General features: G+C 38.9%; 2 protein-coding genes across 3 annotated transcripts; one reads left to right on the top strand and one right to left on the bottom strand.

Moving 5' to 3' along the window:
- Window positions 1-5,370: 5,370 nt before the first annotated feature.
- On the top strand, window positions 5,371-6,086 carry LOC117621616 (lectin-like). The gene is made up of 3 exons (XM_034352184.1): window positions 5,371-5,415; window positions 5,511-5,620; window positions 5,723-6,086. Exons 1-3 carry the CDS (start codon window positions 5,371-5,373, stop codon window positions 6,084-6,086), a joined length of 519 nt encoding a protein of 172 aa, XP_034208075.1.
- A 1,217-nt stretch (window positions 6,087-7,303) lies between these two features.
- LOC117622475 (pentatricopeptide repeat-containing protein At1g52640, mitochondrial) lies at window positions 7,304-10,319 on the bottom strand. Of its 2 annotated transcripts, XM_034353150.1 has the most exons (4): window positions 8,559-10,319; window positions 7,950-8,011; window positions 7,583-7,834; window positions 7,304-7,483 (listed from the first exon to the last, which is right to left on the bottom strand). In XM_034353150.1, exon 1 carries the CDS (start codon window positions 10,226-10,228, stop codon window positions 8,651-8,653), a length of 1,578 nt encoding a protein of 525 aa, XP_034209041.1. In that variant the 5' UTR covers window positions 10,229-10,319; the 3' UTR covers window positions 7,304-7,483; window positions 7,583-7,834; window positions 7,950-8,011; window positions 8,559-8,650. The 2 variants fall into 2 exon arrangements, with proteins under 2 accessions (XP_034209041.1, XP_034209040.1); XM_034353149.1 differs by having other exon boundaries at window positions 7,304-7,834.
- Window positions 10,320-14,855: the final 4,536 nt, after the last annotated feature.

The following is a 14,855-nucleotide window of genomic DNA, read 5'->3' as shown; positions in this document are numbered from 1 at the left end:
TGAGGTCTTGTTGGGCATCCTGGGCGCAAGTCATCTCTTGGTTCCGCTTTAGAGCGCGATAGTCATGCTATAGCTCAGCATTCCGGCAATGAAGATGTTCGTATTTCTCCGACATTTTAGTAATACTGTCGCGGAGGCGCTTCACTTCTGCCTGGAGAGTGGCATCTCCCAAAAATTTCCTTCGGGAAGTACCATCGCGGGGGGTATGGTGCTGGGTGTCGTGGCTATCCTCGGTCGGCATAGCAGAGTGTGGGGTGAAGGAGAGGCGACGGGGCCTGATGGGTGAAGGAGCCAGCTGGGCTGATAGAGAAAGAGGGGATTCTAGTGTCGCTTTCCCACATACGGCGCCAAACTGTTGATGCTCAAAATGGCCCGGCCAATATTGAGTCCAACTTTGTGATGAGATATACGGGGTCTTCAGCAGGGAAGAGGGTTGAGGCCCTTGGTGAAATAGGTTGGTGGGAGACCTGCAGAAGACAAAATGGTAGAAGCAATCGTTAAGCTTCGGACACCGGTGTGGTGCCGGCCGAAGGCTCTCCGATGCCTAAGTCAGTTACAAGTGGTAAATTTGACAGAGTAACAGTAAAAGTGGGAGAGTAGTTACCCTTTTTACTTGGGTACTGTTCCCTATTTATAGGGAGGTGAAAGTAGGAGGTTTGCACAAAATTCCAATGTGGGACTTTGTGCAAGTCGTCGTGGTGGCGACACGTGTCCTGGGGATTAGGTTTGGCAGTTGGGAGCTTCGGCAGGTGTCTGGCACCTCGGAAGTGTGTCTTCCTTCGGCAGGGGAGAAGGCGTGGCTGCCTTGGTGCTAGTCGCTTTGATGCTGGGTCTGCTCGGTTCACTATGGTGTAAACATATTTAAGTAAATATTTTATACCATGCGCTTCAATTTTTGTCTAGTCATACCATGTGAGGAAAATTCCAAGCTGCATAAGCACATATTTTATATCAAGTTGTCCAAATATCAATCTGCTAATCATGATTTCTAGTGGAAATACTGTACCAAAAGAAGATTGCCATAGTACCAAAGTCTTCAAATATAAGATGTGGTCTCAAAGTTCCAAGCAATTAATCTCTACCAGGTTCTTGATCTTGGTCCAGATTAAACCTACTGCAACATGGGTGTGTAAACTCAACTGTGTTTAGGCTAAGATGCATTTTTTTTCACCGTGTTTTGTCTCGATTTCAATTTTGATAACAATTTAAGAACAATTTTGTAATTTTCTTTTAATTGGCTTAACAACCTAAAATTTGTTTAAACTCATGAAGATTACTCAAGGGTTGTTGAAAATCAATGTCTAAAGCGTTGAATTTGATTTTCAAACAAGAAATCAAAGAAATCCAAATTTGGAGTTGAAAATCCCAAAAATACTTTTATACTCAATCTCTCTATCTATCAAATAAACATGAAACTTAAGAATTAAATTAGTCTTAGAAAACCCAACATTTCTCAAACCCAAGAGGTTTCGGAAATTACACTGTGACCATTTTCTTTAAAGAATTATTTATACACCCTCTAAGATTTTTCATGTTTTCACAAGAGGTTTTGGAAATCACACTAGTAGGACTGAGGATTCAAATTGTTTTCACAAAACCCCTTTAATTAATTTTCCATCTAAAAATTATAGATGTCATGAAAAAAAATTTATCCAATGATAAAACCTCAAAAATTAGATTGCAAGTACACTCACTGAGTTCTAATTTTGGGGTTAATTTGATTATTTGAAGAAAAAAATTGATGAAATAGATTTTTTTAAAACAACTTGAAACCTCAAGAATTTTTTGAAAATATGAAAAATCTTAGAAGTTGTTAGTGTAAATAACTTTTCTTTAAGAGACTATGCATTTTCATTAGTTGAGATGGCCCCTTGTAGTCCATGTTGTTTTTGAAGAAAAACAAAATCAAACCGATATAGCCCATCAATTTGTCGTTCCCACTTGTGGTTGGGGCCCTCATTTTGTGGTCTTCTTGACTGTTTCCCCATTATTTCTATGAAGATATTTTTTCAAACAAAAAATAATTAAAAGACTATAACTCATTAATAGGGAAATATTATTTTTCAGAAGTCTATTTGTGGTCTTCTTGGTAGTTTCCCCATTCTTCTTGTGTTAATCCTTTTATTGCGTTTAATTTGTATTTGCATAGGGCTATGAACTAGCATGGTTTATATGATTTAATGTATAGTTTTATTTATATAAAAAAATATAGAAATTGTAAGTTAAAAAATATCGTTAATTTTTAAGCAACAAATTTTAGCTAGTCCACCCTTGAAAAAATTCATGGTACCACCCTAATGTAAGCCTTATAGTTTTTTTGTTGAAGGATGGCACAAATACAACAAAACCAAGCAACCGAGTAAGGAAGATCAAAAGTACAAACTAATCTACAATATCAAATAAACACTAGCAACAAGATTGTCCTAGATAAACAAAATTAAAATTGACAAAAACTAATGTACCAAAAAACAATTGACGAAAACTAACCGAATTAAAAACAATAATTAGTAATCACTTGGAAAGGTCTTAATTGGGTTAGGCATGCCCTATTATGAAATAATTATGGGAACAAATATTTTCGTCTCCAATCACAGCACGCTACGTGGAAAAGAAGATTATCTCTTAAATTAATTAATTGAACCAGTTTATCTGGCTAATTAATTAATTGGGATAAATATCTTAATTAATATGATATTATCTTTATTTAATAAGATAATATCATTAATTCGGATATTATCCTAATAAAGAGAAGATAATATCATTAATTCAGATATTATCTTCATAAAAGGAGATAATATCATTTAATTCAGATATTATCTAAGTCCGACTCGATCCCTACGAATTTGGGTAGAGAATAAACTCAGCATATTCTCTACGAAACCTTAGCCCCGAGGCTCCTATAAATAGACGACCTCATTCATCATTCAAGGTACATCTAAAACCTACTCCTAATACCCAAGAAAAATACCTGAAGCTCTTTCTCCCTCTCCACTCTCCATATTTTCTCCACACGGCTCCGGCCACCACACACGGCTCCAGCCGTCCGGTTCACACCATACATACAACTTCGTACCCTTTGCTTAGCTATTGTTTTCCTACAAACACTCGAACTGACTTAGGCATCAGAGGGCCTTTGGCCAACATCCCCGGGTGTGGTCTATTTACTCTAATTTTTTTTACAGGAATTGAGGAAGAGAGAGAAGGAAGATCGAAGGTTAAAGGATCTAGAAGAGAATATTCTCCCACGAGATTATTTGCACAAACACCAACTACCGAGCATCATATTAATCATTATTTACACAAACTTGTGTCCCACTAATCTGTACTTTGGTCATGGTCCTTTTGGATAAACTGCCACTTGCTTCCACATGCCATCAAATACATAAATTAACGATAGTTAGTGACCACTTGAAAAGGTCTTAATTGGGTTGACCTTTGTTAATTTGGCAAGAAAACTTGATTCCTAAAATACACACAAAAAATGTCAATTTGGCTAATATCGAATACCAACCTTGTTGAGTTAAATTATATGATTGCACACGTATGTGTTGAGTGTGGCCAAACAATTTATATAACAAAAGCCAATTTGGCATGCCCTGTTATGAAATAACTGATCTTAAGTCCACTTGCTTTTTATAACTGTCACTTGAAAAAGTCTCAATTTGGTCGAGCTTAGTTAACTAGACATTGTTCTTCAACTTGGTACCAAAACATAAAAATTTAAAATATAGTCAACTTACCTAAAACCCAAATAACGTCTCGAATCTCAAATTTATACATGTCATGCGATCCCAACCTCACACCAACCATATTAATTAAAATTCCACTTTACATTTACAATGTTTATTATCGTTAAGTTATTCAATGGAATTATGACGTGAAGGGCATACGTGAGGGTGAATTGGACCTTTTATTTTTTATTTTTTTCACACACATTGTCAAGGTGCTATGAGACCACTGATCTACAAATTAAGGCTATTTTTCACTAAATTAGACCCGTTGGCTCCTAAAATGTTCAAATTTGAAAACGGTTTAATATCGTCAAGTTTTTTTTTTTTTTTTTTTTGGTTTTACTAATCACCTCAGGTGCTTATTCCGTTGAAAAAGAAAAGATAATGAGGTGAAATAATTAGTATCAGTAAACTATATGGGTGAAATTGGAAAAACCAAAAACTAGAGGTATTAAAGTAAGCATTGGACGAGGAAAAAAAGCTTGGGGTCGCTCTCTCGTTCAGGCGAGGAAAGCCTTGACGGCTAGGGTTAGGGTTTTTCCGTTGGCTCTTTTGTTCTTCCTAGGGTAGCTGAGCCACCTTCCTTTCTTGGTTCCTAAGGAGGCAGTCTCTGGTGATGGGTCTCCATCTTAACACTATGGAGGTGACCACCACCTCTTCTGTTCAAGGGGATGACTAGTATGCGGCGCCAAGTCAAAATCGTGCGAAAACTGGTGTTAGGCACCGGATTGTTAGTGGCATGGCTTTTTCTGGTAAGTGTAGTTTTTGTATCAAGGATTTTGTTGACAAGGCAGAGGAGACCAGCCTCGAGGGGTCTCCAAGGTCTCCTTAATAATTCTCCTATGGAATGTTTGTGGGCTTGGCAACCGATGAACATTCCTGCTATGAAAATCTTTCTTTGGGAATTTCTTCAGACTAATAGGCCAATCTTGGTCTCCTTTGCCTGTCAACTGGGGTTCTGGATCGAGAAAATTGGAGGTGGCGGTTGGTGTTTGGCTGGATCTATTATGATGCTCACAATGCGTTGTTGACTCTGTACGAAGAACTATGATGCTTTCTTTAGATCATAGAAGGATTTCTTTGACAGTACCTGCATAGTGATGAGATGTGTTTCAATGGTTTTGCGGTTAGGTGATTGGCTAGATCTATTCTAATACCTATAGTACGTTTTTGACTCTGTAAGAAAAACTATGATGCTTTCTCTAGATCATAGGAAGACTTCTTTGACAGTACCTATGTAGTGATGTGATGTTGTTTTAAGGGTTTTCCAGTTGGGTTTTAGGTTTGTCTATTTCGTATAAGTTGTTTGGCTCTTTTGTTTAGTCAATAGCATAGGTGGAACTATTTCCTACCCCCGAGGTTTTGTTTACTCTAGAAAGGTTTTAACGAGGCTGCCGTTAAGATTAGTTCTTACCATGTAATGTACCTTTGGTTTAATGAAATACAATCTTTTCTCAAAAAAAGAAAAAAGGAAAGAGTAAGAATTGGACCAAGCTATGGGAGACAAAAATGGTTATTTGGCCTTAACAAAAACTATATGAAAGTCAGTTCTTCTTTCCAAACTGTTTTAATAGTTCTAGAGAAGCCAAGCCGGTGAGCTCAGTTCTTCCCTCTCTCACACTGGTGAAACAATTTGATCATGGCGGATTCTGCGAAAGGCGAATTCCAGGAGTTCAAGAAAATGGTCAGCCTAATGATATATATTATTACCAGACAATTGCAAGGTGCTTATCATTTAACTTGTTTTCCCATTCTTCTAATCATTGTGCATGTATGCAGAAAGTATGGGTTGAGAAGAAATCTAGATGCATGGCGTTGTACGCAAGAAGGTTAGATGTCACTTGGGGTTTCCCTCCATACTGGGTTTGGAATTGTTACAGAGAAACAAGGTACCATTTAAATTATCATCATAGATTTTGGTTCTTAATTAAGCACAGTACTAATCCATCATTATTGGTGAAACGGGGATTAACTATACGTTTGATTCGCAGTGAGGACAACGTCGAGGTAGTCAAGCTATCGTCTGTATGCTTTCTGAATGTGAGAGGACAATTCAAGATGTCAGAGCTCTCAGCAGGAGTTGTTTACAAAGTCAAATTAACAAATGGAGCATTTGGATGGGAACTCCCTGTTACTGTTAAGATCAGATTCCCAGACGGAACAGAGCAAAAGCGGCAATATAGTCTGTTTCAGAAGCCGAGAGGGCAGTGGATAGAGCTTAGTGGTGGTAGTTTTGAGGTTAAGGGAGAAGAAACTGGAGAAGTGTGGTTTGATCTTTGTCAACATGGGGGACACTGGAAGAGAGGGCTTATCATCCAAGGTATCATCATCAAGCCGGCTGAAAAGATTGACTAGGCGGTCATGATTTGGATATCAGAATCAACAGATACAAGTATAGGATTTTGTTGTTGGTGATCATTGATATGCGTCCTCTCTTTTTCTTCTCTTTTTGGGTCAAATGATATGTGTCTGTCTGCTTAGTTATTGGCCATCTATGTAGACATTGCATGAAAAATTCATCGCTAGCTGAAGTCTTTCTCCAGTGGTTATGGCAGGGATTTGTTGTACATGTAATACTTTATTTTCCTTTTTCTTTGTTCTTTTGGGTTAAATGCATCCTAACTTTTTAGCCCTTTGGTAGGCTGGATTATGTGACCGGATTGGATTCAGAATCCTAGTAAAAAGGACTTGTATTTGATTATGTCTAAACCTACAGGCCTAAATGTAGTTGGATTATGAATCTCACCAAATCTGGGATTAAAATTTAAGATGGATGATATAACCGCATAAATAAATAAAAAAATTACAAAAAAAGATGGATGAGATTAGTCTAAACCTGCTACGCTACATATTTCAATTTAATCCAGCTCCTTAATCATGTGTAGCACCAAACACATCATTCGATTAATGTTATGCGATCCAATTACCTCAAAATCCAGTCACCAAACAGAAGTACTATGATACAAGATGAGTGTTAATGTCCTACATTACAAAACCACATCAGGTAGACACCAATAGAAACCTATTCATTGTCAACTCCATACAACCACACAGATGCTTTTGCACCATGACAAGAATGCCCAAGAACCCACCCGTTCAGGGCTTTGGGCAAGTTAACCATGGTTGCTTCAATTTTTCCGGAAGCTTTACTCTTAAATCTAAAGCATTTATTGAATTCGGCTCACCAAATCATTGGGGCCAGCCCCTATTGCAAAAGGGGGGGAAGTGTGCTTTACATTGACTATTAAGCACTTATCGATTTATTTATTTTTTTCCCAATCTTACATGGCATATGATAAAAACACACCACATCATTGCATGAAAGAAAACGAGAATGGGAAGGAAATGAGGGAGAAAAATTCAAGTTCAATAGCATTGTCATTAAGATGCATGGTGTACTGAAGAACTTTCCTTTTTGTGTTTTCATTTAGATGTGCTGAGTTTTTAATTCTAATCAGGTACTGTTTAATCATTTTCTGTTTCCATTTAGATAGCCAATTAGCTATCTTGTCTTTATGAAAAAGATTAAATGCTAGTTCTCATGCTATATGATCCGGTAAAATCAAGGTAACTGAAACAAACCCTAACAGCACATGAGGTTTTTATGCTCAGCTCATATTGTTGATGGAAATAACATATCAAACTTCAACAGGGTATTGTGTTTACAAAACTCAATTGGTAACTCACCAAGATAGTAAAATATGGCTGCACCTATGGAATACATCCAAGTACAAGTTCCCAAAGAAAATGGTCTGCAGAAATTGCAATTAAGAAGAGGTTCATTGATCAGTATCGAAGCATCAAGGAAATGAACTCAGAAGTTAGAAAATCGTTTCTCATGTAGCACATACTTGGTGTTTACCCTAACACTCTATATGTCACAACGAAGGCATGTACTGGTCAGAAGGTTTTCTCGTTAGCAAAGAAAACCATTTCTCATTTAGTAAGAAGTGTTTGCACTAGTTCACATGGCAAATGACCAACCATTAAAATAAGGCCATGTTTCCTTAAAAATTGCCAATAAGATTCACAGTAGCAATCTCCAGATTCAAGTTTGGCCTCCTTCCCAATTCATCCTTTATCTTGGCAATTGCACAGCGGCCCTGAAGAGTTGATTTTATATGTGTATTTTGAATATCAATTGTCCCCCCAAAAATTATTCCATAATAAAGGAAAATCCAGAAACTCAATTATACAGCAGAGTGGTAAGTAACTAACCCTTCATATAGAAACCCATAATCTTTTCAGGATTTCTCCAATCATGATGCCAATGTCAATATCTGCAGTAACATAAAACACATGACAATGTTCAAAATTTCCAGACTCTTATTGCAATGACTTTAGTCATGTTGCCGTGCAAAGTATTTAATGATGTATAATGAAAAACTAAACCAAATAAACAAAACCACTACTATTTTAATTCACTGGACCCAGGGAATTAACACTATTCACATTTTTACGCAGCCAAATATCATGGTTATGCAATAACAAATTGGTTTTTTAGAGTTGGACCGATCATCAAAAGATGCATAACCCTCAGTAGACAGTAGTAACACTACCCACCAACCATACAACTAAGGAAAACAGTAACTATATTACTTACTAACAGAGGCATGGAAACCAATAATTTGCTTCTCCCAGTGCTGGTTTCACACCACCTGATTATAAATTCTAAGGATATAGTCCTGGTTATGTAACTAACTGGGGTATTATACATATTGGTTTCTCTAAAATTTTCATTGAGCATGCCTATGATAGACATGCAAGAGCAAGATATCTAAACAAATAGACAAATAGAAATGTGGTAGCATGAAGAAGGGACAAAACCTGACAGTTCATCTGGAGAGCTCTCTTCAGACTCAGGTAACTGCTGCATGCAGATCCTGCGCGCTAGCCCCAGATACTCAGCCTTCGGTTTATCAATCACTTTCATTGTCAGTATGCTCACTTCTAGATGTTACATAAGTTTTATTACCTCTCATCAAGTTTGCCATCTCTTGTATTGAACAAGAAGTGCTTTGTTCCATCTTACTTGCAAGTATCTCAGTATGCTCGAGGAGCCCTAAGCCCCTAAGCCGGTTCCTCAACATCTCAACGGTAGAAGAGTATGGTGGTATACCTTCATCGATCATTATCTCAAAGTATTTACAAGCCTCCTCTAGCTTATGTTTTTTCTTGCACAAACCGTGGATCATTACGGAATATGTTGAAACAGAAGGATAAAATCCCATCTCCCCCATACTCTCCCAAACTTCCGTTGCCCGATCAAATCTTCCTATCCTAATCAACAACTTTAGCACCATATTATAAGTATGTCGATCTGGCTTGCAGTTATCTTTTTTCATTCTAGATAACAACATAAGAGCCCTGTTAACCTCGCAATGATCACAATGATGAGCTTGGATTGCATTGTAACTCCACGCATCCGGCATAACTCCCCTCTCAATCATCTCATCCAAAAGTTGGTAAGCCTCTTCCACCTTGTCATTCTTACACAGCTTCTTGATAATACAATTGTAAGAATACACATTAGGCAAAAGATTATATCTCTTCATCCTGTCAAGCACCCTAAAAACTGAATGAATGTCATTGGCTTCACAATATGCACGAATGAAAATCGAATAAGTACAAGCATCCGGGTCAGTTCCATTTGACCCCATCTCCCGGAATACCTTATAGGCCTCATCAACTTTCCCACCTTTACACAAAGCTTCCAAATAACTATTATATGCAGGCACATCCACCAAACATCCTCGTTCAGTCATTTCATCAAACAACTTACGTGCCTCATCCGAATCACCAACGTCTCCCCAACCCCTCATCAAAATACTATAAATTTTAGCATTCAACTCAAACCCACTCTTAACTTTATCAAAAAACTCATGGGCATACTTGACATGCTTTCTTTTACATAACGTATACATAAGCTGATCAAGATCAAGAACACTAGGCTTAATTCCAAACTCAACCATTCTATTAAAAGCTCGAATAGCATCACGAGGCAGATTAGCTCTACTGTAAACTCTAAAAATAAGCCAGAAAACTTCTGGGACAATCTCAATACACTTGGACTCTCTCACCTCTATAAGGAAATCCCACAACACAGCATATTGCTTGCTACTTCCCAAAATCTCAATCAAAATGTGATAGCTTTCAAAACTGTGCTGAAACCCCGGAATTGTTTTAGCCCAAAGAAAGAACCTGTGGGCAGAGAGGCCAAGATTTTTGCACCGTTTAAGAACTTGTTCAACCAAGTTTGTGGATATTTGGGTACACAAAGGGTTGAGGGAATGCTCCAAGTCGTGGTGAGGGTTTCTGTGGTCGCTGAGAATGCGTGAGATCTCATTCACCAGGTGTGGTGATGGTGGAGGTGGTGGGTTTTGGTAAGTGAGAGAAGAGAAGGGATTGTAATAAGTGTTGGGTTTGGGGGGTGAGAGAAGAGAGTGGAAGATAGAGTGAAGGGTTTTGGGTTTAGAGTTGAGCGATCTTAGGGACATTTTAGAGAGTTCGTAAATGGGTTTGGTTTTTGAGAAACAAGGCGGAGCCAATATACTGGAAATGATATGCAGTTATAGGAGAAATGCCAAGCCCTACAAGGGTCTTTTTATTAATTTGGTATGAAAATAGTATCGCCTAGCGGCTATACTCCTTTTAAATATAATATAGTTGACGAGTATAATCGCACGGCTGTACAGTTTTTACACGTGGGAGCCGAATCGCTATGGGGGCGCTAGGCGGGTCCTCTCCTTTTTTATATAAATAGTATAGCGGGACTTTTTTAACACAAAAGTATAGCCGTGCGGCTTTACTGGCGTAATTTTTTAAATTTTTTTATAAAACAATGTATTTTTTAAATTTTTTTCCCCTCATTCTTGTTTATCAATAAGTGTAGTTCAAATCATTATCCATTACTATTAGGCCATTAACTGAGTCTCTATTGTACCCTTTTGAGTTTTTATTACCGGTATACATAATTTAGCATTTTCACTTTTAATACTCGTATTGTACATGTACGTACATATTTTTCATATTTAATACACTTGTTTTTTACCAAATTTTCAATAATACACACAAAATTCACATATTATACACAAAATTTTCGCATATTACTGATTGAAAATTAATATCTATAAAGTATAAACTAACGCATCTAGAAGGATCCGTTTCTTTTAATTTTTTTTATTAATAAATTGTAGAGCCGTGCAGCTATACTCCTTTTAAATATAATATACTAAAAGAGTATAACCGGGCGGCTATACTACAGTTTTTTATTTAAAAAATTGTATACCTAATTGGGTTTATGGTTTTTACCTAAAAAATCGTATACCTAAACCTTTTCAAATATAACATACTAAAAGAGTATAGCCGCGCAGCTATACTACGGTTTTTTTATTTAAAAAATCGCATACCCTAGGCGGGTCCTTTTTTTCCTTTTTCTTTCGCGGCCTTTGACAGAACCCGAACCAAATTCCGCTTTGGAATTCGAGTCGGACCCTGTGCGTGTCCGACACTTGGCGAATGTCGGGCACAATTGACCTATTTGCCCTTCGAACTGTATTTTGACCTTGACTCCTGCCGAAAATTCACAGAGTCTCCCCTGTAATTTGCTCAATCCCAAAACTTACACCTGTCAAAACGAGCAAAAATATCCACACAACCAACTGCCAGCATACTTAAGATACAATACCCAGTCCAGTTCTCAATCTAGGGTTAATATCAGAGCAATTCTAATAGTTTACAGATAAGTTAATCTTTTTACAAACCAACACTTTGTAACAAGAAGGCGCGGAAGGCAAGATGGCCCGGTGGTGGATTTCCTGTGCCCGCTACAGCCTGGGGGCGCAAAACATTTGAAAATGTGAGTGGACAAAAATAGAGGTTCATAAAATATCCTAAGAATATACTGTAATAACCCAAAACAAAAATTCTAATTTAATTAGTAATTTATTTGGAAAAAAGACAATTTTGCCCTCGGAATATTTTATTAAGAAAAAAGTGACTTTTTGATCGAGAAGGAATTTGGCAATTCCACTTACACCGTTGCGTAGAGCACGGTAAAATGAGTTCGTAGACACGTAGTGGGCCCGAATCGGAGTTGTAACGAGAGAGTTATGGTCAAAAGAGTCTCAGTGGCACAATCGTAAATAATTCAAAGTTGGATTTATAAAAACCAGCTTTCTCTCTCTCTCCCTCACTCTCTCCCACGACCTCTCCACCCCTCCTCCTTCTCTCCTTCGTATCTCCGGCCACCGGCCACGGCTGTGGACGGGGCCGGTACCAAAATGACCGGGACGACTTCCTCTTCCTACCCCAGCCACCTCCAGCCGCCAGCCTCCGCGGTTTCGCCGGAATTTGGAGAAGAAGCGGCCGACGTCTTCCAAACTCCAAAGCCGTCGATCTCCCTCCTCCGGCCACCATTTCCGTCGACCCATGTATGGATTTTGAACCTCTCGAGCTGCTCTAGCTGCCTGCTGGGTTGGAATAGATCGATTCTCAGTGTAGCTATTGGATTTTTTAGCTTGAAGTTTTAGCCAATTTTCGGCCTCCGTGATCGGCCACTTCCGGTCATTTTTTGGGATAGGTCCAAGAACAAAAGTGACTCCAAATATGGTATTTTACCTAGGGTAGGAGTTTGGAGCCGTGGTTTGAAGTATTTCCGGCGAGGTGTAATCGCTTTGGACACCCATCGCTGCCGGTGCGTGCTGTGGCGTGTGGTGAGGGTAGTGCAGTGGCACTTTGTCTAGATCCTCAGGTTGTCACGAGCGCGTAGGATTTCGCGGATCTCAATTTGGATGCCGTTTGAGCCCCGAACGGATTTTCCATATTGTGCGAATTCCGGGTTCGATACTGCTAAACCGTTGGATTGCGCTCAATTTCAGATATGTTGTTCTAGATAATTTCAGAATCGTGTAGGATTTGACGGATTGTGAATTGGAGTCCCGGATACTCCGAAATCGCGAACCCTGGTGTTAGGGTTTAGAAATTTTACGATTACACGATCGTGATCAATCCGATCGTCAGTTTCAGACCAAACTTGCAGGACATGGTTTCTTAAATGTGAGGAACTTAAAGGAACTCTCAGATTGGTAATTGGAGGTCGTGGACCCTGCGGGGTTCCGTAGCGACCAATATGGAAGTTTATCACTTAGTGACGTCTCGAGTCTTACCAGGCAGTTCTAAACATCAGATGCCTAAGTGGGCAGAAAAAAAATGATTTTAAAGTTAGTGCACGCACTTCTAGAAGTCGGGGGTCAGGATTTTACTTAAAAACTTACACCGAGCAGTTTTATTAATTAAATATTCCTGATGGTTTACCCAGGCACCCGGGACCAGGCAGACCCGCAGAAGAGACCTTCAGGAGGTCTAGCTAGCTCGGACCAGGAGTGAGTGGACTTTTCTTTTATCAATGATTTTATATAAATGAATTTCATTATTTGATTTTGAATAAGTTTTATTAATCGTGATTTTTCCTAGCATGCTTTATGAAGTTAAATATCTTACTTATATGCTGCTTAGTTGATTATGCTAAAGAGTTATAGAAAACAAAGTTTGAGATTTATATCAGATAAAATAGCAGCATAGTTCAGATTTGCCAAAATACAGTTATTTGTCAGACTTTTCAAAGATATTTTATTTTAAACCACTGTGAGTACCCAACTACAGTTGTTGCCTTCAGTTATGCCGATGTCTACAGACATCCAGTTTACTCTCAGTTTTGTCAGTGCACTTGACATTTGCCTCATGAGTTTCGGAGACGCCCGGACCGTGAGTGCCAGGATTTGCGGCTCGGATTGACTGTGTGTCGCCGAGACCTGTCAGGATTTGCGGCTCGGATTGACTGCGTGTCACCGAGACCTACCAGGATTTGCGGCTTGGATTGACTGTGTGTCGCCGAGACCTGTCAGGATTTGCGGCTCGGATTGACTGGGTGTCACCGAGACCTGCCAGGATTTGCGGCTCGAATAGACTGTGTGTCGCCAAGACCTGCTAGGATTTGCGGCTCGAATTGACTTGGTGTCACCGAGACCTGCCAGGATTGCGGATCAGGCTGACTACGGTCCCCTGAATCCTGCCAATTTGCGGCTCGGGTTGACTTTGTGTCACCGAGAACTGCCAGCGGATCAGGCTGACTATAGTCCCCTGAATCCTGCCAGCTGCACGGATAGACTTTGTGTCGCCGAGACCTGCCAGGGGAATTGACGGAATTACAGGGGTACATCCGAGTGGTAGTTTTGATTGATTGCAGTGCTTTTACGCAAGGTTTGAGTACATTGCTTTTACGCAAGTTTGATTACAGTGTTTTTCTGCACGTTTTGATTTCAGTGCTTTCCTGCAAGTTTTATTGATCTTGAATACGATTGTATATATTTATATAAATATATACATACCTTGATTTCAGCATGTGAATGCCGTGAGTTTAGTATGCTTCAAATGCAGAGTACATATTCAGTTTTACTTAATTATTTAACTATTTTTACAATGGGGGTTAGTATATTCTTAGGATATTTTATGAACCTTTATTTTTGTCCACTCACATTTTCAAATGTTTTGCGCCCCCAGGCTGTAGCGTGCACAGGAAATCCACCACCGGGCCATCTTGCCTTCCGCGCCATCTTGTTACAAAAGTGTGGGTTTGTAAAAAGATTAACTTATCTGTATACTATTAGAACTGCTCTGACAATTGCCCTAGATTGAGAACTGGACTGGGTATTGTATCTTAAGTATGCTGGCAGTTGGTTGTGTGGATATTATTGCTCGTTTTGACAGGTGTAAATTTTGGTATTGAGCAAATTACAAGGGAGACTCTGCCGAATTTTCGGCAGGAGTCAAGGTCAAAATATAGTTCGAATGGCAAATAGGTCAATTGTGTCCGACATTCGCCAAGTGTCGGACACGCACAGGGTTCGACTTGAATTCCAAAGCGAAATTTGGTTCGGGTCCTGTCAATATACTAACCCCCATTGTAAAAATAGTTAAGTAAAACTGAATATGTACTCTGCATTTGAAGCATACTAAACTCACGGCATTCACATGCTGAAATCAAGGTATTTATGTATTTGTATAAATATATACAATTGTATTCAAGATCAATAAAACTTGCATGAAAGCACTGAAATCAAAACT

Source organism: Prunus dulcis, chromosome 3 (genome assembly GCF_902201215.1).
Source record: "Prunus dulcis chromosome 3, ALMONDv2, whole genome shotgun sequence".
Taxonomy (NCBI): Eukaryota; Viridiplantae; Streptophyta; class Magnoliopsida; order Rosales; family Rosaceae; genus Prunus; species Prunus dulcis.
This window is presented reverse-complemented; position numbering and strand designations above follow the sequence as displayed.

What these genes read in the sequence shown, in the direction of transcription:
- LOC117621616 (XM_034352184.1), top strand. Translation starts at nt 5,371, where the DNA reads ATGGCGGATTCTGCGAAAGGCGAATTCCAGGAGTTCAAGAAAATG. An exon ending in TCCAGGAGTTCAAGAAAATG is followed by an intron (nt 5,416 to 5,510) that starts GTCAGCCTAATG and finishes GCATGTATGCAG; the next exon opens with AAAGTATGGGTTGAGAAGAA. An exon ending in AATTGTTACAGAGAAACAAG is followed by an intron (nt 5,621 to 5,722) that starts GTACCATTTAAA and finishes TTTGATTCGCAG; the next exon opens with TGAGGACAACGTCGAGGTAG.
- LOC117622475 (XM_034353149.1), bottom strand. Translation starts at nt 10,228, where the DNA reads ATGTCCCTAAGATCGCTCAACTCTAAACCCAAAACCCTTCACTCTATC.